The sequence below is a fragment of the Phyllostomus discolor genome, chromosome 13, assembly GCF_004126475.2.
Source record: "Phyllostomus discolor isolate MPI-MPIP mPhyDis1 chromosome 13, mPhyDis1.pri.v3, whole genome shotgun sequence".
Taxonomy (NCBI): Eukaryota; Metazoa; Chordata; class Mammalia; order Chiroptera; family Phyllostomidae; genus Phyllostomus; species Phyllostomus discolor.
The window spans coordinates 72754694-72776860 of NC_040915.2; the positions used below are offsets into that span (position 1 = coordinate 72754694).

The 22167-nt window shown below is 38.9% G+C and overlaps 1 protein-coding gene across 1 annotated transcript in view; it reads left to right on the forward strand.

Annotated features, from left to right (window-relative positions):
• The window catches only part of VWA5A (von Willebrand factor A domain containing 5A), a 31202-nt gene extending 10030 nt beyond the window's left edge, over positions 1-21172 (forward strand). Inside the window, exons 11-18 of the mRNA XM_028528744.2 lie at positions 8473-8587; positions 9353-9517; positions 9757-9857; positions 10176-10426; positions 13495-13623; positions 15299-15429; positions 19183-19309; positions 19841-21172. Of these exons, the coding sequence (XP_028384545.1) occupies positions 8473-8587; positions 9353-9517; positions 9757-9857; positions 10176-10426; positions 13495-13623; positions 15299-15429; positions 19183-19309; positions 19841-19920 (1099 nt within the window). The 3' untranslated portion in view covers positions 19921-21172. The remainder of the gene's footprint in view (positions 1-8472; positions 8588-9352; positions 9518-9756; positions 9858-10175; positions 10427-13494; positions 13624-15298; positions 15430-19182; positions 19310-19840) is intronic.
• The last annotated feature ends 995 nt before the right edge of the window (positions 21173-22167 follow it).

A 22167-nucleotide genomic window follows, 5' to 3' on the forward strand; every position in this document is an offset into this window, starting at 1 on the left:
TTTTAGATTTTAGCTAATTTTGTGGGTTTGTAGTAGAGTCTCATTATGATTTTAATTTGCATTTTTCTGATGACTAATGAAGTTGAGCACCCTTTTATATTTTTATTGACCACTTGTATGTTCTCTTTTGTGATGTATATTACAATTTCTTTTATAGTTTTCTATTCATTTTTAGTTCATTCCGTGCTCTAGATATAAGTACTTTGTTAATATATTTAGACCTGATTTTTTCTATTCTATAGCTTTCCTTTTCACTCTCAAAATGTTATCTTTTGATTGATTGTTTTTCTTAGATTTAAAATAGTTTAATTTTTTAGTCTTTTTCTTTACACTTTATTTTTTTGGGTGTGTCCTGTTAAAAAGTCTTTACCTACCCAAGATCATGAAGGTATTTTCCTTTGTTATTTTCTAGAAGTTTTGTTATTTTTCATTTTATGGTTAGGCCTGTAGTTCAGCTGAAAGTATTTTTGTGCAGTATGTGAAGTGGGGTCAGGTTGCCTTTTTTTTATGTGGCACATGAAATGAATTGATTTTGTACCATTTACTGAAAAGTTTTTTCTTTCCTCACTGACCTGCAATGCCACTTTTGTCACAGATAAGCACTTACACCTGTGGATTGTTTCTGGCGCTTCTGTTCCCTTTCCTTGGTTTATGTATTTAGACGTGTGCTGGTACTACACCATGTAAATTAATGCAGCTTTCTGACAAATATTAATTTCTAATAAAGTCCTCAACTTTGTTCTTTTTCAAGATTGTTTTAGCTCTTCTTGACATTTTGTGTATGTATTTTAGAATTAGCTTGTCAATTTTTACCAAAAAAGAAAGCCTTGGGACATTGATTAGAATTACATTGCCTTTTTAGATCAGCCTTGGGAGAATTTAGTATTACCTCTATTAGTTTTCCAATTTATTTAAATTGTATATGTAAATAAATTTCCATTTATTTAGGTCTTCTTGATCCTCCTAAATGTGTGTTTCCAATATTTTATTTCAAAAATTTAAACCTATATAGAAATTATAAAAGTAGAATGATAGACACTCATATACCTTTCATCCAGGTCTGCAGTTAGCAACATTTTACCAGCCGTGCTTCACCTCTTACTGTTTTGTTTTATTTTGTTTTGTTTTGCCACAGGTATCATGATCTTTCATATGCAAATAATGATGCACTGATTTTTTAAGGACAGGGCATTTTGATAAATAACCACAATAAAACTACTACATTCAGGATATTTAATGTTGAGATAGCACCATTATCTAAATATAGGCCATATGTGCCGATTTTTTAAATAATGCCCTATATAGATTTTTGTTTGTTTGCATTTTGTTCCAGGAGCAAATCTCTGGGCAAGTATTTTATTTTATTTTTATGTCTCTTTAGTCTCCTCTGGGATAATTTCCCAGCGTTCTATTATCTTTCATGACTGACATTTTGAGAATTCTAGCTCGTGGTTTTTATAGAATTTCAATTTATGTTCAATTGTTTAAAACCCTGTTTAAGTTAATATTAAATATTTTAGAAGAAATATTCCAGAAGTCACTGTGCCTGGTGATAAATTTGACCACTTAAAGGTAGTATCTGACAGATAACATTGCCATTTTGTAAACGTCCTGTTCTCAGCAATTTTAGCATTTGCTGATGGCTATTGCTCAAGTATTATTACTACCAGTGGTTATGAAGTGGTGATGTTTAATCTGTTGACTTTTCCATATTTATTAATTGTCATCCTACTGTAAAGAAGAGCTTTGTCCTTCTCCTCTCCCTTTTGTTATCAACATATACTTTGAATTCTTGCATCTAACAAGTTTTCAATTTGTTAAGATTCATTACTCTCATCATGCATTTAGATTCTCAAAATTTCCAGATTTGGCCAGTGGGAGCCCCTTTTCTTGCTCCCATGCCTTTTTCACATGTCTCTTTGGTTTATGCATATTTTCTTTAAAAAATGATTCATACTCACCTATATATTTCCATTTGTGTAGCTAGTCATTTCTAGAATGACCCTGTTCCTTTTAGTGCAAACAATAAGCAAAAGTCAATATTGAGTGTTAGGTGTAACTCTTTGCCACTGGCCTGTTATTTAATAAAGGCATTTTCAGAAGACAGAACTAGCAAATGATTAAGAAAAACACATTTTTTACTAATACTCCTACTTCTAAGGTAACAACATTACATTCTTTTTTTCTTCCATTCTATATTTGTGTCTTCTTTTCTCGATAATGAGAAACCTGGTTCCCCACAAAATTTACCTATTACCTTAATTTAACAGTGTATAAAATCTCTCTGTAATATTTTATAATTCTCTGTATAGAGGTCTTCATGAGTTTTTCATTAGATTTTTTCCCTAGGTGTTTGGTGCTAATTTAAATAGTATATATATTTCTTAACCTCACCTGAGAACGTGCTTATTGATTTTAGAGTGGGGAAGGGAGGGAGAGAGGCAGGGAGAAACATCGATGTAAAAGAGAAACATGAATTGGTTGCCACTTATAGGCACCCCAATCAGAACCAAACCTGCAACTTAGGCACATGCCCTGCTGGAGAATTGAACTGCAACCCTTTGGTTTACGGGATAATGCTCCAATCAACTGAGCTACACTGGCCAGGGCTAAATAGTATTTTTAAAAACATTTAATCTACTGGATGATTATTTCTACATAGAAATGGATTACAATGGCTTTTTAAATTTATGTTGACCTTGTATTCAATGACCTTGCCTAAGCGAGATATTCATTTCAATAGTACCATATTTTTCAGACCATAAGATGCACCTAGGTTTTAGAGGAGGAAAATAGGGAAAAAAATCTCGAAGCAAAAAATGTGGTAAAATATTTAATAACATAATATTTTACCAATGTAAATGTAAACAGAACTCAACAGCAGCATTAACAACCATTATCCCTCCCAAACTGGCGGGGGGGTTCGTCTTGTAGTCCAAAAAATAGGATATAGTCATAGATTTTTTTAGATTTTTCTGTATTATTATGTTTGCAAATAATTTCAGTTTTTCCTTTCTAATCCTTATATCTTTAATTTTCTTCCCTCCTGTATTGCCCTAGAAAGAACCTCTAATACAAACCTGAGTAGCAGTGGTCATAGCTGATATCCTTACCTTATTTTGGATTTCAGAAGGAACATGATTAACATTGCATTAATAGTGTGCTTGTGTGTTATAGGTCTTTTTGTAGATGTCCTGTATCAGATTAAGGAATTTCCCTTATATTTCTGTTAGGAGAATTCTTTATCTCTTTCTTTACATTTAAGAAAACAGTGACTAATGGTTGTTGAAGTTAATCAAATGCATTTTATGTGTCTGGTGAGATGAGTGCATGATTTTGTCCTTTATCCTTTTAGTGCGTGAATAATAATGACTTTTGTTCAATGTTAGACCAACCTTGCATTTTTTAAATAATCCCAAATTAGTTGTACTCTATTAATATTTATCATACATTTTTGATTCTGTTGGCTAATGATTGTTGAGGATTTTCAAATCTATTTTCATGAGACATACTGATTTTTTGTGTGTGTGATTTCTTGTTTGGTTTTAATATCAGTGTTACACTGGCATCATATAATGGACTAAGAATAATTCCCTGTTTTTCTATTATCTGAAAGGTTTTTTTTCATGCTTACTAGATGTTGCCAGGAGAATTTTTCTGTGGAAAGGTTTTTAAATCTCATTGAAATACAGTTATTTATATTTTTATATGTTGTTGATTCTTATGGGAGTTTGTATATTTTATCTAAATTTTCAAATTTCTTTGCATGAAATTGTTTCAGATGTTGCCAGATGATGTTACTAAGTTTTGCAGAAATAGTGGTAGTGTTTTCTTTTCATTTCTTATGTTGGTTCTTTGTGCCTTCTCTATTTTTTTTCTTGCCCTAAATGTTTGTCAATTTTGATAATCTTTTTTTATTTAAATTATTTTATTGTTGTTCAATTACAGTTATCTGTATTTTCTCCCCACCTATACCCTGCACCCCCTCCAAACCTGTCTCCCTCCCTTGCTTCCACTCTCCCCCTTGGTTTTGTCCATGTGTCCTTTATAGTAAATAGTTCCTGAAAGCCCTTCTCCTCTCTGTCCCCTCCCCGCTCCCCTCTGGCTATTGTTAGATTCTTTTTAATTTCAATAACTCTGGTTACATTTTGTTTGCTTTTTTCCTTTGTTGGTTATGTTCCAGTTAAAGGTGAGATCATATGGTATTTGTTCCTCACCACCTGGCTTATTTCACTTAGCAAAATGTTCTCTAGTCCTATCCACACTGTCACAAAGGGTAGGAGCTCCTTTCTTTCTGCTGCATAGAATTCCATTGTGTAAATGTACTATAGTTTTTTGATCTACTCATTTGCTGATGAGCACTTAGGCGGCTTCCAGCTCTTGGCTATTGTAAACTGTGCTGCTATGAATATTGGGATGCATAGGTGCTTTTGGATTGGTATTTCAGGGCTTTTAGGGTATAATCCCAGCAGCAGAATTGCTGGGTCAAAAGGCAGATCCATTTTTAGTTTTCTGAGGAAATTCCATACTGTTTTCCACAGTGGCTGCACCAGTCTGCATTCCCACCAACAGTGCACTAGGTTCCCCGTTCTCTACATCCTCTCCAACACTTGTTTGTTAATTTCTTTATGATGGCCATTCTGACTGGTGTGAGGTGCTTTTCATTTGCATCTCTCTGATGGCTAGTGATGCTGAACTTCTTTTCATGTGTCTCTGGGCCCTTTGTCTGTCCTTAAAGAAGTGTCTGTTCAAGTCTTTTGCCTATTTTTTAATTGGGTTTTTTGTCCTCCTGGAGTGGAGTTGTGTGAGTTCTTTATATATTTTGGAGATCAAGCTCTCGTCCAAGGTGTTATTGGCAAATATGTTTTCCCATACAGTTGGTTCTCTTTTCATTTTAATGCTGTTTTCTTTAGCCATGTGGAAGCTTTTTAATTTGATGATGTCACATTTGTTTATTCTTTTCTTTATGTCCCTTGCTTTAGGGAACATATCCATGAAGATGTTGCTAAGTGGAATGTCTGAGATTTTCCTGCCAATGTTTTTCTCTAGGACTTTTGTGGTGTTACGCCTTATATTTAAGTCTTTTATCCACCTTGAATTTATTTTTGTGTATGGTGTAAGTTGGTGATCGAGTTTCATTTTTTTTTTGCATATAGTTGCCCAGATCTCCCAACACCATTTGTTGAAGAGGCTATTTTTGCTCCCTTTTATGCTTCTTCCCCCTTTGTCAAATATTAATTGACCGTAGAGACTTGGGTTTATTTCTGGGCTCTCTGTTCTGTTCCACTGGCCTATGTGCCTGTTTTTATGCTAGTACCAGGCTGTTTTGATTATAGTGGCCTTGTAATACAGTTTGATATCATGTATTATGATCCCTCCTGCTTTGTTCATCTTTCTCAAAATTGCTGCAGCTATTGGGGTCGTTTATGTTCCATAAATTTCTGAAATATTTGGTCTATATCTGTTAAATGTGTCATGGGTACTTTAGTAGGGATTGCATTGAATCTATACATTGCTTTGGGTAGTATGGCCATTTTGGTGATGTTAATTCTTTCAATTTATGAGCTTGGTACATGCTTCCATTTGTTTGTGTCTTCCTTAACTTCTTTCTTCAGTGTTGTGTAGTTTTCTGAGTACAGATCTTTTACTTCCTTGGTTAGGTTTATTCCTAGGTACTTTATTTTTCTTTTTGCTCTATCAAATGGGATTTTTTTTCCTGATTTCTGTTTCTGATGTTTCATTGCTGGTGTACCAAAATGCCTTTGATATCTGAGTATTGACATTGTATCCAGCTGTTTTGCTAATCTTTTTTTTTTAGTGTTTTAGAAGTATTTTTTTTAGACTTTATTTATATTTTTAGAGAGGGAAGGGAGGGAGATAGAGACAGAGAGAAACATCTATGTGCGGTTGCTGGGGGCCATGGCCTGCAACCCAGGCATGTGCCCTGACTGGGAATTGAACCTGCGACACTTTAGTTCACAGCCCGTGCTCAATCCACTGAGCTACGCCAGCCAGGGCTGCTAATCTTTTTTTTTTTTTTTTTTAAATAGCACTTTTGCCCTGACTGGCGTAGCTCAGTGGGTTGAGTGCGGGCTACAAACCAAAGCGTCGCAGGTTCAATTCCCAGTCAGGGCACATGCTTGGATTGCAGGCCACGTCCCCAGTGGGGGCCAGCACGTGAGAGGCAACCACACATTGATGTTTCTCTCTCTTTCTCCCTCCCTTCCCCTCTCTAAAAATAAATAAATAAAATCTTAAAAAAAACTTATTTAAAAAAATAGTACTTTCGAGTTTCTGTATCTTCTCTATTATATGATTGGTTCTATATGAATAATATTTGCTCCTATCTTTGTTATTTTCTTTTCTTTAAATTTTTTTGGTTTACTGGTTGTTTTTTTCCTAAGATCTGGAGATGGACACTCAGGTGGTTGAAGTTTAAACTTCTTTTTCTAATATATGTATTTAGAACTACACATTTAAACATATCTGTAGCTGAATCCTAAATTTTGATATGTCATTTTCTATTGGTAGTCACTTGAGAATATTTTCTAATTATCGTTATGATTTCTTTTTAAGTCCTATATTATTTGGAAGTATAGTATATACTTTCCCAATATTTGGGTTTTTTAAATTTTATTAACTATCAAATATTATGTATATATAATTCTGGAGATACTTTAGGCCTCTAGATGATGTTATCTTTCCTCTAAGAAGATTTACTCTTTGCTTCTGACAGGTTGCTAGACCAGAAGCAGATAATCTTAGTCTAAATAGAGTTGAATGGGCATCAGTCATTGATGGCTGGTTTATTTTAGATCCACCTCTCTATAGAATATAGTTCTACAGGCTTATAGTAAAACAACTCAGTGTCTACCAAGGCACTTTTTTGGAAAGCCCCAAACTGAAACTGCTTAGCTTTCTAATCATTCTGTTATCAGCTTGAACTTGGCTCTTACTTCAGGATGTAAAGGAATAGCAGATACCAAGCTCATGACTCTTGGCTTCCCTCCCCTCCCTCTTCTCAGTGCATAGGTTATTATTGTCTTGGCAGCCATCTGAAGTTTTCAAAGAGATTATTAAAAATATTGTGTACAGCCTTTCTGGTTCCCTACTGTCTTGGAGCAACTTCACCTGGCACTGCTGTGAGCAGAACTCTCCTAGGGTGTTATACTTTAAATCAAAAGCCATATATTTAAGTTCCAGTTTTCCTGTTTCTCAGCTATTTGGGCAAAATTCTCTAAGCCTCAGGTTCCTCACTTGAAAATGCAGATAATAATTGTTCTTATAGGTTTACTGTAAGGGTTGAAAAACAGTATGCCCAAGGAATGCATTAGGAACTGTGCTTGATACAAAGTAAGTGCTATATAAATTTTTGCCATTATTGTAATTATTTTTACCATCTCATGAAGCCGTTGTAGGCATATAGTTAGCCATCAAGAAATACTGTTCAGCTTTAGCTTTATAGATAAAAACACTTCAACATTCAAGCACTTTATAAGCCATAAAGAACCTGTAGCCTAGGTTCTTTATGGTTACAGTTTAGGCTACAGTTTAAAAGCTTGTTGATAATTTAAAGATGATAATTTCAAGATGCTGGCAGGCTGTGATCTGTAGGGAACATTGTCACAGTTAAGTCACAGTAATTAGAAGTCTGGGTTAGCCTTACAGGTTTAGAGCATTAATCCTGGTGCTGACGTCCCTAGACATGGGGATGATGATTCACACTACCTAAGTTCAAAAGAGGCTGACACGTAAGCCAAAATAGCAGCGTATTAATTTACAATGAGAACTATACTTGTCATGCCTTCTAAAATTGCTGGTACCAGTATTACCAATATATTCTCTGTTTATAGGCAGTTCTAGTTCGGGAGTCATGCTGTGATTAAAAAGCTACCCAGGAGCAAGGGCAGGTGGGAGCTCTCTAGGCAGAAGAGCAGGAAGTACAGTGTCCAACCCAAGGCTAGCCTCGCTTGGGCAGATATGGTCGCAGAACAATGTTAGTCCAGCACTGAGCACGGTGTCTATTTTTTCCTAACTCTCCCATTTTCTGTGGCCTAATTATTAAAATAATTGATGATGATATAATCCTATTACTTTGTTTTTTCTGCTTCTAGAATCAGTATAATAATAAGGGCTTGCTAGGGGAATCATGTAGTCAAGCAGATCAGTACTCAAATTCTATCTGTACCAGTTGGTCTGTATCTGGAGAGAGTTCTAAAACCCTTTGGGCCACAGATTATCTGCAAAATGTAACATTAGCTTGCGTCTTAGGAGTCTGGGGATGATTAAATTGCATCATTAATTTAAGGCATTTGGCCTTCTAAAACATAGAATATGCTCAATAAGTGGTAGTTATAATGCCTTTGATCAAGGAGGTATACTCTCTCTATGTATTTTCGACCATCATGTATTAATTTTATAATGTCACCATTTAGTTCCTGTCTCTGATGTCTATCTATTTCACAATTGCAGATGTTTCTCCTTTGGTATTGGAGAAGGAGCCTCCACCAGCCTAATAAAAGGCATTGCCCGGGCAGCAGCAGGCACAGCAGAATTCATCACAGGCAAGGAGAGGATGCAGCCGAAGGTGAGGCACAGGATGGCATCCAGAGGTGGCGCTCTGGAGTGAGTGTGGAGCAGGGCTGCCCTGCTGCAAGAGTGGAAGCAACACACTGCCTCTGCAGCTCCTTGCCTTCTGTCCCTGAGGCCTTGGGCTAGTTACCTGATGGGCTACTTTTGGCTTTATGTTAAAAGCATCCACTGTAATTTCTGGAGAAATGGCATCTAGTCCCAGCAGCTGGAAGCCCAGAAGCAAAAGGCTGGACAAGGTTAGGGCTTTGTGTTTAAGACAAGAAACAGAAACTAAGAATTCTGACCGTCATGATGGACATTCCAGGTGTGCACGTTAGAACCTTTTTCTGTCTTATGTTCTATCCTCCATGCTAATGACATGAAGAAAATAAGAAGGACAATTATAATATGTCTGGTAGATTGGAGAAGGTGATGCATCGATACTCCGTTTGATTAGTATGCACAAGGGAAGGCATCTTCCACTTCTGGTTATATTTCTAAGTTCCTCTTTCCCAGTTGATGCTGTTTCTTATCTAATGGCTACTTCTCTAGAGTCTCTTTTCCCAGACATTTCCTTCATTCACATTTATGAAATTTCTCTGCTTTAGCTTCCTCATGTGTAAAGCAAAAGTAACAATGCCCATTTCCTAATGTATATTAAGGAATAGGCATAATATGTATTGTGTTGCATAGCATCTGTGCACAATGAACATTCAGTTAGTAGGAGTATTCATTACCATTATTATTTTGGGTTATTATTCTGTTCTCTTTCTTCCATCAGGTTCTTAGGGCCCTGAAACGTTCTCTGCAGCCTGTAGTGGAGGACATTTCTGTGCGCTGGGAGTTGCCGCCTGGTCTGTCCGCTACAATGCTTTCCCCAGAACAGACTGTCATCTTTAGGGGTCAGAGGTTAATCATCTATGCCCAGTTGACTGGGATGATGCCGGTGAGAGTCCATTCCTGTTTGTTTCTCCATTCAGAGTAGCTGCTGCCCTGAACTTGCTCTGGACACTTGCCGGACAGATTCAGCCTGCCCCCTTCTCCATCATGTTGAGTCCCCGGTTTCCTGCACCACCTGCTTTCCAGTCAGAAGTGTTAATGTGTGGGGTTGGGGAGCTGCCCCAATGCAGACTTTCTCTTGGCGCTATCTTCCCTTCCATCATTTCTGCTCTTCTCTAATTCTAGCCAGCAGAGGCAACAGGGGAAGTTTGCCTCAGGTACACCCTCCAGAGCAAGAATTTTGAGAATAAAGTGACATTTTCTCTACAACCCAAGTTTGATGCCAAGTGAGATTTTAGTTTTCTTTTTATTTTCTTTCTCCCCTTCCTTCCTTCCTTCCTCCCTCCCTCCCTCCCCTCCCCACCCCTCCCCTCTCTTCTCTTTCTCTTCCCTTCCCTTCCTTCTTGTCTTTGCCATTCTGGGGGGTTGGTTTCCTGCTCTTAATTTTGGGCTCGATTATTTCCCTAAAACCACTTTTCTTTTTTAAGCCACTCAGATTTTCTCTCTCCCCATCTGATTTTTTTCTCCTGGGCCATCCCTGACTTCTGAGGCTCTGAGCTGGCACACAGGCTTTCCCCTGTGTCACAGGAATTGTTCTCTTTCAGTCTCACCATCCACCGCCTTGCTGCCAAGTCCTTTCTCCAGACCAAGGACATGGGCTATGGGGAGACTCCAGCAAATGATAAGAAAGATGTGCTGAAAGTCAGCCTTGAGTGTGGAGTGATAAGCTCCCACACAGCTTTCATTGCCATTAACAAGGATCTCGAAAAGCCAGTTCAGGGACCCCTGGCCCAGCGTGACATTCCAAGGCCAATGCTGTTGTGTTCTTTTGCAGCATTTTGCTCTCCTGCAGTTGGTGAGTTTTATTCTATTTAAACTCATATAAAACAAGGGGCTCTGGATGTCTGGATCCATCAATTAAAGTAAATGCCTATGAAAGGTCTTTTTTCCCTGCTTATGTCTCCACATCTTGGATTTCAGACTGGTGTGAAACCTTTCTGTCCTAGAAACCTGGAAAATATCCCATTAGCAAAAAAAATTTAAAGCAATCCAAGGGAAAAAATGAGGAAAATTAAACAAAAGTGCACATAAACACTGGGTGTTCAGACTTAAGCACTGTCTAAATCTGAAGCTGATCAATTGTATTGATAATTAGATGATTAAGGATTACACAGATGGCTGAGGAACAACCTGGCAGTGTTTGGACAGGGCTGCTAACTGCTGGGACTGTCTCAGCCATAAGCCATCTAGGTAATAGCGAAAGTCATGGGGATGGATGTGATTATTCAGAGGGCAGGTATAAAATGAGATGAAAAGGGGGATAAGATTGTAACACTGAAGAATATCTAGGGATAGATTCCCCAAACCATGTGAAAAAGGAGTAAAGTAGGAAGAAAAGAAATGAGTGCAGAGGAGTCAAAGTAAAACTGGAAAGTCTAGGGAGGTTGTGGGGCAGGGAAGAAGGATAGAACCAAAAAATAAAAAGCAGAAGATAAAGAACTCATGGACATGGACAATAGCATGGTGATTGCTAGAAGGATTGGGGTGGATGGAGGTGGCAGAAGTTATAGGAGGGATAAATGTTAATGGGAAAAAAAGAGTAGTATATTGTGTTAATATCAAAGAAAGTCTTGCTAATCTAATCAAGAACAGTTCCACTGGTGTAGATGAGGAAAGAATCTATATTCACAATGTTAAAGAGCAAATGAGAGGTGGGAAATGAGAAGCAGCTTGTACATGCACTTTTTATAAATGTTGAAAAGGAGAGGGAATAAGGAGTGATACCTATAAAAATGTTGATTTGTTGTGTGTGTGTGTGTGTTACATCTTTTCATGATTTCAGAATGGAAGAGATTTGAGAATGTTATAATGCTAACAGGGAAATGCCCCTAGAGATGCTTGACATCATTGGGTGTGGGGAGGGTAACCAATTGAGAAGGGTGTTTGAGGAAGTGAGGGAGGATGTGATCTAGAACAGCAGAGGAGGGGTTAGCCTTTAATAGGACAAGTGTTAGGACATTCTTCCCTTATTGCCAGGATGTGGAAGAAAAGGGATGGAATTAGCTTTCAGTTCAGAGGCTGAGAGGCAAGCTTTTGGAGTTTCTGTCTGATCATTTTCTGTTACATTAGTGAGAAACAGCAAGGTTACCTAATGAGTATGAGACTGGAGTTTGCAGAACAGAGAATTTGGGCTAAGGGTTGGAAATAGCCTTGTGGAAATCCAGAGAGTGAAATGCTCAAGGAGAAATAGAGCATTTGTCAAGGAATGTTGAAGGTCCGGTTTAGTTTTGAAACGTTGACGTTTTCAGTGGTACCAAACTACTAAAGGAAATCCGTTTTTGTGATTCAGTTCAGCAGTGTGCAACAACTTTGGTATAAGAATGAAGAGAGTAGAGTGTTGGCTTAATTCTGAGGTTGGGTTTTTTGGTTGTTTGTTTTATTTTGTTTTTTATATTCTTTTAATTTTTTATTTTAATCATTGTTCAAGTACAGTTTTCTGCCCTTTTACTCCCATTCCAGCCCACCCACTCAATGAGGTTGGGTTTTGAACAATGGATGTGATAAAAAGAAAGTTAGGGACAAGGAATTGAAGATAGTAATAAGAGAGTTGAAGAGTGTTGAACCTGAGATTTAGGCTAAATGGAAAAGAGAGTAAAGATACAAGGAAATTTTTATGTAGCAACAAACAGAGGAGACAAAGACTTAAAGGTCCAGATGAAGTCAAAGGCCAGGTAAAATAAAAATCTCTGAGTTAGAAAGCTGGAAAAATTGGATATTGTATCTTAAAAGTAGAGTTCTTTTTAATTACTTTTTTACAGTGGGAACGGTTCTGTTTGATAATCAGATACTGACTTGGGAGGGATCGGGCTGGAGTAGAATGGAGGCTGAAGCCTTTTGATTTGAGGAAGGTAAGAAGCTTTTAAATTTGGGTATCAGATAAATTATCTACATGGATCCATAATCTCTCAAGATGATGGCAGGCTTTGTCCTAAAGTGGAAGTCTTTGACTGATTTTCAAATACTTTAGTGAATGATGGAAAAGGCCAGAGAGGTTGGAGGTTGACAGCAGTGAGGATATGAGGAAGGTAATCCAGGTGAGGATGAAGAGGAATGATATGGATGTGGCATTTGGAACTGAAGAGGTTGCCGACTGCACTGATCCCACCTCTCAAACCTGGCTGCTTGGGTACCTGGATCCACTACCATTTCAGAAGGAGAGAGGGAGAAGAGATTTTTAGAAGGAGAATGTAGTTTTAAGTGACATAGTTGGAGGAAGCCTGCCATACTGAAAGTAAAGATGCATAAAAGGCCATTGTCATGTATCGGAGTGGGCAGGTGTGTGCAGGATCTGGGCTTGTGGGAGAAGAAAAAGCGCACAATAAAGAAGGTGACTGAGCCCTGGCTGGTGTGGCCCAGTGGTTGAGCGCCGGCCTGCAAATCAAAGCGTTGCTGGTTTGATTCCCAGTCTAGGGCACATGCTTGGGTTGAGGGACAGGTTCCCAGTAGGGGGCACGTGAGAGGAAACCACACATTGATGTTTCCCTCTCTTTCTCCCTTCTCCTCTCTAAAATGTAAAATAAATAAAATCTTAGGAGGAAAAAAAAAGAAGGTAACTGAGGTCGACATTGGGTAGGACATACTTGAATGTGTCTCAAATTATCAGGGCCTGTTGCCCACAGCAGAGAGCACGGGGGCCTTGGTGTTGGTGTCTGTGCTGGAATTTCTCAGCTCATACGAAGGCCTCCTTTTTCTAACCATCTGCCTGCATCTCAGCCCACTGAGTGCTTTTTTCAATTTAAGTGTATCATACCAGAAGAATGGTTATGATCCCTATAGGTCCACAATGAATAAGAGCCCGTATCCTTTTGGTGTGCATCTTTCCAGGGACTTTTTCTCACCAATGTTTGTCTGTCATACATACAGGACTAGACAGAGGCCGAGTTCTTAATCGCGGACCAAGGAGTAAAGCCATGTCTCCCAAAGCGGCTTCCCCTCTGAAGATAAGGGCTTGTTCTTCTACCATGAGGACTAGTGTGGAAAGTCACTGCATAGGTGAGGTGGGCCTCAGGTCTCTTCTGATCCGTAGGAACTGTGGAACTAATCCTTGTTGCTCTGCTATCTTGTGGCTCTCTTTCCCAGGGAGGTAATCTCTTCGAAAAGTGTCAGGCAGATGGTAAAATTTGTCCAGTCCCTGTATTTGCCAGGGTCAGCCCTGCTTCAGTAGTCTATAGTATAGGACACTGAAACCTACCCCAGTGCCATTTGAGATGAGCCTTAAACTTACCCCCTTTGCCATCTCAGCTTGAAAACCTTGCAGACCTGTCTGGGCCCAAGCTGCATTAGTCATTTTTTTTAGAAGTTGGATTTGAAGATAGATTTCTCTAATGATGTCTGATGATGTTCTGTCACCAGTGTTCCTCAATCATTTCATTGCCTTGTGTTCCAAGCAGCTAGGCTTCTCAAGTACCTGATACATCAAGTCAAAGTACAGTTCGCTGCTAAGTGGTGCCTATTCTACTTAAACAGGCTCACAGGTGACTTCTGTCTCATTTCTCCAATTTTTGTAGCTAGGGTTTATGGCATGCAATTGTTTAATTGTTGAAACATCTTTGCCACATACTCTATGTATTCATTCTTCTTAGGCTTCTATAAACAGAGGGCTTGGAGGTCTGGGTGAATTCTGATCTCTGTACTAGCAGTTCCTGTGGGGTTTTAGGAAAATTAATTCACTTTTTAGAGTCTTGGTTTCCTCAGCTGTCGTACTGTTCATCTCCTAGGGCTGTCATGAGAACTTTCTTTATGTTGTCCATGGAGCAGATTCCCAGTTTGCATTGGTTTCCTGTGCTGTCCTATCTCCACTCTAGCTTTCTCTACTATGGGTCCTCTTATTAAAGTAGAAAGAAAAGTTCCCCAGTGGTGTCTTGCTGGTTTTTGTGAATTAATTGGCAACTACTGTTTATAGGGAGCCATTTATGGGCCTTCCAGGTACTTTCCCTTTTTTCTCATGAATCAGGCATTATTATCTCCAGTTTACAGAGAAGGCTGAGATTCCTGTAGGTTAAGTAGCTATTAGATTTTGTACGTTAGCAGAGCTGAGAATCAAACTCAGACTTTTGAAATCCAGAGTCTTAGATTTGCTTTCCTATTAGAGTAGATCTGTTTTTCTTGCCTACTAATTTTTAAGTTGCTCTAAGTGTATATATCCAGTGTATATATCCCATCTAAGTGTATACATCCCATATAGCTAGATGTGAGATACTTTCTATAAAAATTTTGTGGTTTTGAAGCAAGTTTCATACCACTAGGCTTAGACACTAGACTACTCTTTGAGGTGGACTACTAACTGCTTCCTTAAATATGCTTTCTTTTGAAATTTTTGATAATTAAAATTCAAGCTGTGCTTGCCTAGAATTTTTAAAATATGCCTAACATTTTAATGGTTATTTAAACAAGACTGGAGAAAGCTTTAAATAGCACCATCATGTGGACCCTTTAGTTCCCCATAAATTTCTCTTTTTGCTGAGTTTTTAAGTGCAGTGCAGCCCTGGGGTGACCTTACCCTGTCACAGAGAGAATGCGTGTCCCCCAGGGAAGGAAGAAATGGGATCTTGGTGGGCTCTGCAGAGTTCTGCACACTTTACAGCCTGAGTTCAGACTTCTTTTTCAAGTATGCTGCAGGTGAGAAGCTTCTTAATTTCTCACCCTCTTTCTTTTTTTCTTCCCAAAGTCTCTGAAGATAATAATCTTGTACAGCTGATTTCCCTCCAAAAGGCAGATGGTTCCTGGGATCTGAATGAAGGTCTGGCCAAGATCCTAGGTATGAGTGTGGAGGATATTCTGGCTGCACTCCCTGCCAAGGTGAGATTCAGAGAACAAAAAGGAATGTGTATGTACTTGAGTGGTTGGAGTCAGTAAAAGAGAATTGGGGTGAATTGTGAGTCACCTGAGGAAGGAAATATAGAAGGCCATAGACTAGGTAAATTTCTAATAAGTAGAGGTAGAAGGGTTTTTTCTGGGTAGGTTAGAAAAGAAAGAACAAGGAACTAATGGTCTAGTTAGTAGGAGTTGATGGATGACAAAGGGAAAGCAAAAATTCTCTTCTACTTTAATTCTCTGCCAAGCATCGTGATTATAATAACAACTGTTTATTGAGCAATTACTCTGTGCCAAGCACTGCGCTAAGCACTTAACATTCATGATCTTACTTATTCATCACAACAATTAAGTAAAATAAATCCTATTCGTGTTGCTGTTTGTAGATGAAGAAACTGAAGCCCAGAGAACTGTAACAATTTGTTTGAGTTACCTAACCAGTTAGTGGCAGAGTTAGGTTCAGTTCTGGGACTGTCTATCTTCAGGACCCACATTATTGCTCCTGTTCTTACTAAAGGAAGTGGTCCAGAAATTAGCAGAATTTTACTGAAGTTCAGGAAGGTGAAGTGTTTATAGGGATGGCCCAAATATTTCAAATGTGTTCAAGTCTGCTGATGAGGATAAATTATGCTCCAGGATTTCAGGGTAACTTACTAAATCTTGTAACTGAGATGTTGTTAAATAGAAGACAAATGCCAAAAGCCTGAAAAGGACAAGTGTCACTTTGAATCTGCCAAATGTGAAGGTGATTAAAAAACTTCAGATATCCTATAAGTACAACATCCAACACAGCATCTACTAGTCAGATGTGGCTATAAAGCTCTTAAAATAGGGCAAATGCAAATGAGGAACTACATTTTTAATTGAATTGAGGTGTGCTATAATTGTGAAATACATTCTCATTTTAAAGACAATATAAAAAAGAATGTAAAGTATTTCATCAATAATTATTTTTATACTGATTACATGTTAAGTTGATATTTTAAACCCTTTCTGGGCAGCTCAGTTTGTTAGAGCATTGTCCCCATATGTCAAGGTTGCAGATCTGATTCCTGGTCAGGGTACATATAAGAATCAAGCAAAAATGCATAGATAACTGAAACAACAAATTGACATCTCCCTCTCCCTCCCTCCTTCCCTTTCTCCCTCTGTAAAAAAAGTTTGATCAATCAAGAATATTTTAAATATATTAAGTTAAATAAAATATATTAATAAAATAATTGTACCTTTTTATCTTTACCTTTTTACAATGGCTTCTAGTATACTTAAAATTGTATGTGCATCCAGCACTATATTTCTATTGAAAAGTACTCTTCTAAAACATAATTAAGAAGGATAATATTGAACAATCACACATTTGATTAATAATATAATTAATTTATAAATAAATGAAAATCTTAAGGATCATGAAGTTCTAACTTGGTTTCACTGAGAACAAAACATGTTAGACTAACATTTCCTTCTTCGACATGGGAACTTGGCCAAGAAATCAAGGGAATCAAGAGCCTTGGCCCTGGCCCTGACTGGCGTGACTCTGTTTTGGGCATCATCCCACAAAGTGAAAGGCTGTGGTTTGATTTTCTGTCAGGGCACATGCCTGTGTTGTGGGTTTGGTCTCCAGTTGGGGTGGTTATGAGAGGCAACCGGCTGATGTTTCTCTCTCACATCGTTGTTTCTCTTCTCTTTCTTTTTTGCTCCCCCTCTCTCTAAAAATAAGTAAAATCTTTAAAATAATAAAAGGGCCCTGGTATATTATAATTTCAGTAAGGTATTTGATTTTTTTCCTTTTTAAAAAATATTTTAACTAGTTATATTTTTACTTTTTATTATTTGTTACTTTTTTATGTTTATGTACTATGTTAATTTTAAAAGACAATATATATATTTTTATGCATTGGTACTCTTATTTTTGTAATTTATATTTCTTTTTTGTAAATTATATTTCTTTTTTCTCATTTATTACATTACAGTTTTCCAAATTTTTCCCCCTTTTCCCTCCTTTACCCAACCCGCCCCCTGCTCCCACAGTCGATCTCCACACCATTGTCCCTGTCCACAGGTCATTCCTACATGTTCTTTGACTAGTCCCTTCCCCTTCTCTCCACCACTCTCTTTCCCCTTTCCCCTGGCAGCTGTCAGTCTCTTATATGTTTCAGTGCCTGTGGTTCTATTCTGTTTGTTAGTTTATTTTGTTCATTAGATTCCTCTTATAAGTAAGATCATATAGTATTTGTCTTTCACCAACTGGCTTATTTCACTTAGCATAATATTCTCCAGTTCCATCTGGAGCTGTTGCAAAGGGTAGGGAGTCTTTAATGATGAGTATATGGACTGATTACAAACTAGTTGAAAACCCATAATACTGAATAATGAATTTATTCAACTTGAAACCGATGTTTAGACCCACCAGGCTCTGAACTCTCTGGAGGACCATATTTTCCATGAACTTTAGATGGAGATGTGAACCAATGCTTTCCTATTTGTGTGTGACCAAACTGGGAGATAGAGTATTAGACAAGAAAACCAGGATCCCAAAAGACTTGAACAATGGCTTGAATTAAAAAAAAATTAGCTGAAATAAACATACTGTTTTTCATTCTAAATTCTCAACTCTACAGGTAGAGAATAGATGCCAAGTAACTTAACAGCTGCTGCATGTGAAAATTGGAGACTTAGATGACTACAAACATGACTTGTTGAGGGCAACAGAGTTGCCAGAAAAGCTATGTGTATTTTACAGTTTGGGCTGGAGTCACAGAATTTTATAAGTACATATACCTCCAGATGTGACCACTTAAAGAGATATACTTTAGAAATCACTGTGTTTGTTTCTAGGCTAGGAGAACAAACATGGGGATTCTTACTGCTTTGACATAAATCCTCTTAAGAGAGGATGAAAGGAACTGAGAATTTTGATGTGAAACAAGACTACTCAGAGGACATGAGAGCTGTTTCCAAATTTTAAAGCTCATGATAAAAGAGGATCTGTTGTCTCTAAACACTGAAATTGCAGGGTCGTGTGTGAGAACTCACAGGAACCGGTTTTCTGTTTTTATGCATGAGACTTAAATTGAGTTTTATGAGCAATGTGACTTAAACCAGAATATTTGGTTTCTAGTACCACCTCCGTCATGTTTTAGAAGGCAAGCTTTGGGCAACTCTTTTCACTTTGGTATGAATCAGTTTTCTCTCTTAAAAATTTGGCTATTGATGATTCCTCATTTTTTGTTTTAGTGAGGGTTCAAATAAAAAAAACAGCCTGAAGATGCTTTAGAAAATATAAAGTAACTGTACTCTTGTGCTTCTTTTTGTTTTTTAGTCCTCACCCCAGGATCAATTTTAGAGGGGCCAGCAAAGACACATTGATTGGTTGCTTCCCATACATGCCCTGTCTGGGAACCGAACATGTAACCTTTTGGTGTATGGGATGATGCTCCAACCAACTGAGCCACCCAGCCAGGGCTGCATGTGTTTCTTTGATCACAGCTGGCTAATTCTCATTACGAATGTGTTTAGGAGTTTCGAGCACTGTCCTGGTGGTTACACTGGCTTTAAAATTTAAGACCTTTGTATCCTAAGATGCAATGTATCCTTGCCCTGAGGTTTATGGCCTGGAGTTATGCCTTGCAAGTCATAAATGAGGTTTAGGGAGGCCAGGTAGTCTCATTTAGTAGCAATGTGGGGGCATGGAAAGTGAGGAGGGAGTGGGGGCTTCAGGGGAGTCTCTGTCTGTTGCAGGGTGAGGATTCCTCAGGCTGGGCCACAGTCCTGGCAGTGATCTGGATCCATGACAACTATAAGGATCTGAAATGTGAGTGGGAACTTCTGGAAAGGAAAGCTGTGACTTGGATTCACATCCATGCAGGTATGAGCCCAATCCTCAGTCCTCACCTCCTTCCCTCCTTAGGAAGCTGGGCATCTTCCCAGACAGATGGCCTCCAAGTCTGAAAGAATGTGTCCAGGAGAGAAACACCATTGTCCATCCCCCTGACCATCCTGGTCCAGGCCTTTTCTGTTCTCCCAGCTACTGCGCCCCTTGGCAGGAGGGGGTGCAGTGTGACACTGGGGCCGGTGGGGAAGTATGTGAAGAGGGAAAGGGCTGTGGATGGGAAGCGTGAATTGTGAAAAGGACATGGAGTGGCATTGACTCTCCTCACAAGTCAGTACTATGCTGAGTGTGAGACTGCACTCCTGAGAGTTTATTGTCCCACTACTGCTGACTATTTCTGGGCCAGAGGAGAGTGATAGGAGTCTGGATGACCAGAAGCCAGGGGTACTGCAAAGAGTCAAAAGCAGGACTCGAGAGATGAGCAGGGAGGTTAGGGGGGACTGGGGGAAAGGCATGCATTCTTATTATTGCCCCTCAGTCCTCGTTTTTGTTTTCTCTTTTTAATAGGCTCCATCCGGCATGTGCTCATTGAAGCTGCTACTGCTCTTCTGAAATCCTCTGTTGATCCTGCTGTCTTTTCCCTCTGAGGATACCAACCAGAACAAGTTCCTCTTTTATGCTAGTGTCCTTTCCTTTACTATTTTTTTCTGCTGTCATGTGGCCATTTCTTGTCATAAAAGTAAAGGGTGCCCAGCCCACCTGGCCTCTGTGTCCCAGGTTCCCTATGGATGTCATTCTCCTTTCCCTAGCTCATGCCCTCAGAGTGACAACATGAAAAACAGGTAACAGGGACTCCAGACTAAAGGTTGCAGCATTGATGTTAGGAAATGCCTGAACTGGAAAATTCTGTATCATTTTTGTCTATTTGCTTTTGATTTTACGAAGTTATGCGACAAGACTGGTGTGCTATACAGGTTTCTATTCTTAGATAGGATGAGAGGTTGGAGGGAGTTTGAAAGCCGACACTGGGATTTATAACCTCAGGATGATAGAGAGAACTGCAAGGGTCCACTGTGAGAGTGGGCACTATTGGTGAACTTCCAGATGAATTCTGCTTGGGCTTTACTAGCCTTTACTGCATGCCTAAGGGTTGAGTCATACTTGATAGAGACCGATGTTCTTGATTAGGGAACTGATGTGGACTCCAGCCAGTAGGGTCTGTGTGTTGTGGCTGCGACAAACAAATCCACACGGACTGCAGAAGTCCTGTGGAGAAAAAGGGACAGCATGGCTGCTCTCTAAGTGAGAGAAGGCCCCAACCCCTGCCTGGACAGGCTTTTACTGCTTTTCTGGGTACATTACACTGAGTATGGTCCTCATTTACTATGCACAGGTTTGCTTTAGGTGGTTACCCTTTACAGATAATGAAGTTAAGAATGCTGCTAATCACTTCAAAGAAAAGATGTTTCAGGTGCAAGGGGAAAAGTGGTTGAACTGGTTACACTCCATACTTGGGAGGTTTAGCACAGATTTTAGGAAGTTACTTTAAAGATATGCAGTAAGCACTTGCTGTCTCAAATCAGGGTGTGGGAGTTTTAGCAAAAAGCAAGCCTCAAAGCAGCCTAGGTACAATGCAGGCCTGATTCCCCATGGGAAAACCGATCAGGGGCTCGGCTCCTATGTGCTGACTCACTCCCCGTCAGTTTTCCGAATCAGGGTCTGGGTGACATTCTCCTAGCCACTCAGATAGGTTCCCTATAGGAAACATTTTAGTAAGAGTGCAATAATGGAATCCGGTCCTAGCATGGACCCGTGAGGGCTCTAGTCAGGCTGTGATCTGGTATACTAAAAAAGCAGCTTAAATGACAGCTTTGCCTAAGACCTGAAGCCTGGATCACTCACTCTAAGAGAAAAAAAGGAGCTAATTCTTCCCCACATACCCTATTTCAATGGAACTGTACTTGATGCATTGTTTCTGAAAATACTGTTATGTCAATAATAAAATGACTATCTCTATACTGTACTTTGTTGTATCTGATCTTTTATGTTTTCATCATTGAATCTGCATTGGTTTTTGAGTTCCTTGTGTTCCCTCCCAACTTTTCTTTTTTTTAATATATTTTATTGATTATGCTATTACAGTTGTCCCATTTCCCCCTTCACCCCCCTCCACCCTGTACACACTCTTCTACCCATATCCCCCCCTTTAGTCATGTCCATGTGTCATACTTATAATTTTTATAGCTTCTACATTTCCCATACTATTCTTACCCTCCCCTATCTATTTTCAACCTACATTCTATGCTACTTATTCTCTGTACCTTTTCCCCCCTCTCTCCTCCTCCCACTCCCCTGTTGCTAACCCTCCATATGCCCTCCTTTTCTGTGGTTCTGTTCCTGTTCTAGTTGTTTACTTAGTTTCTTTTGGTTTTGCTTTAGGTGTGGTTGTTAATAATTGTGAGTTTGTTGTCCTTTTACTATACATATCTTTTCTTTATCTTCTTTTCTTAGATAAGTCCCTTTAGCATTTCATAAAATAAGGGCTTGGTGATGATGAACTCCTTAAATTTGACCTTATCTGAGAAGCACTTTATCTTCCCTTCCATTCTAAATGAGAGCTTTGCTGGATAGAGCAATCTGGGATCTAGGTCCTTGTCTTTCATGACTTGGAATATTTCTTTCCAGCCCCTTCTTGCCTGCAAGGTCTCTTTGGAGAAATCAGCTGACAGTCTGATGGGAACTCCTTTGTAGGTGACTGTCCCCTTATCTCTTGCTGCTTCTAGGATTCTCTCCTTCGTTTTTACCTTGGCTAATGTAATTATGATGTGCCTTGGTGTGTTTCTTCTTGGGTCCAACTTCTTTGGGGCCCTCTGAGCTTCTTGGATTTCTTGGAA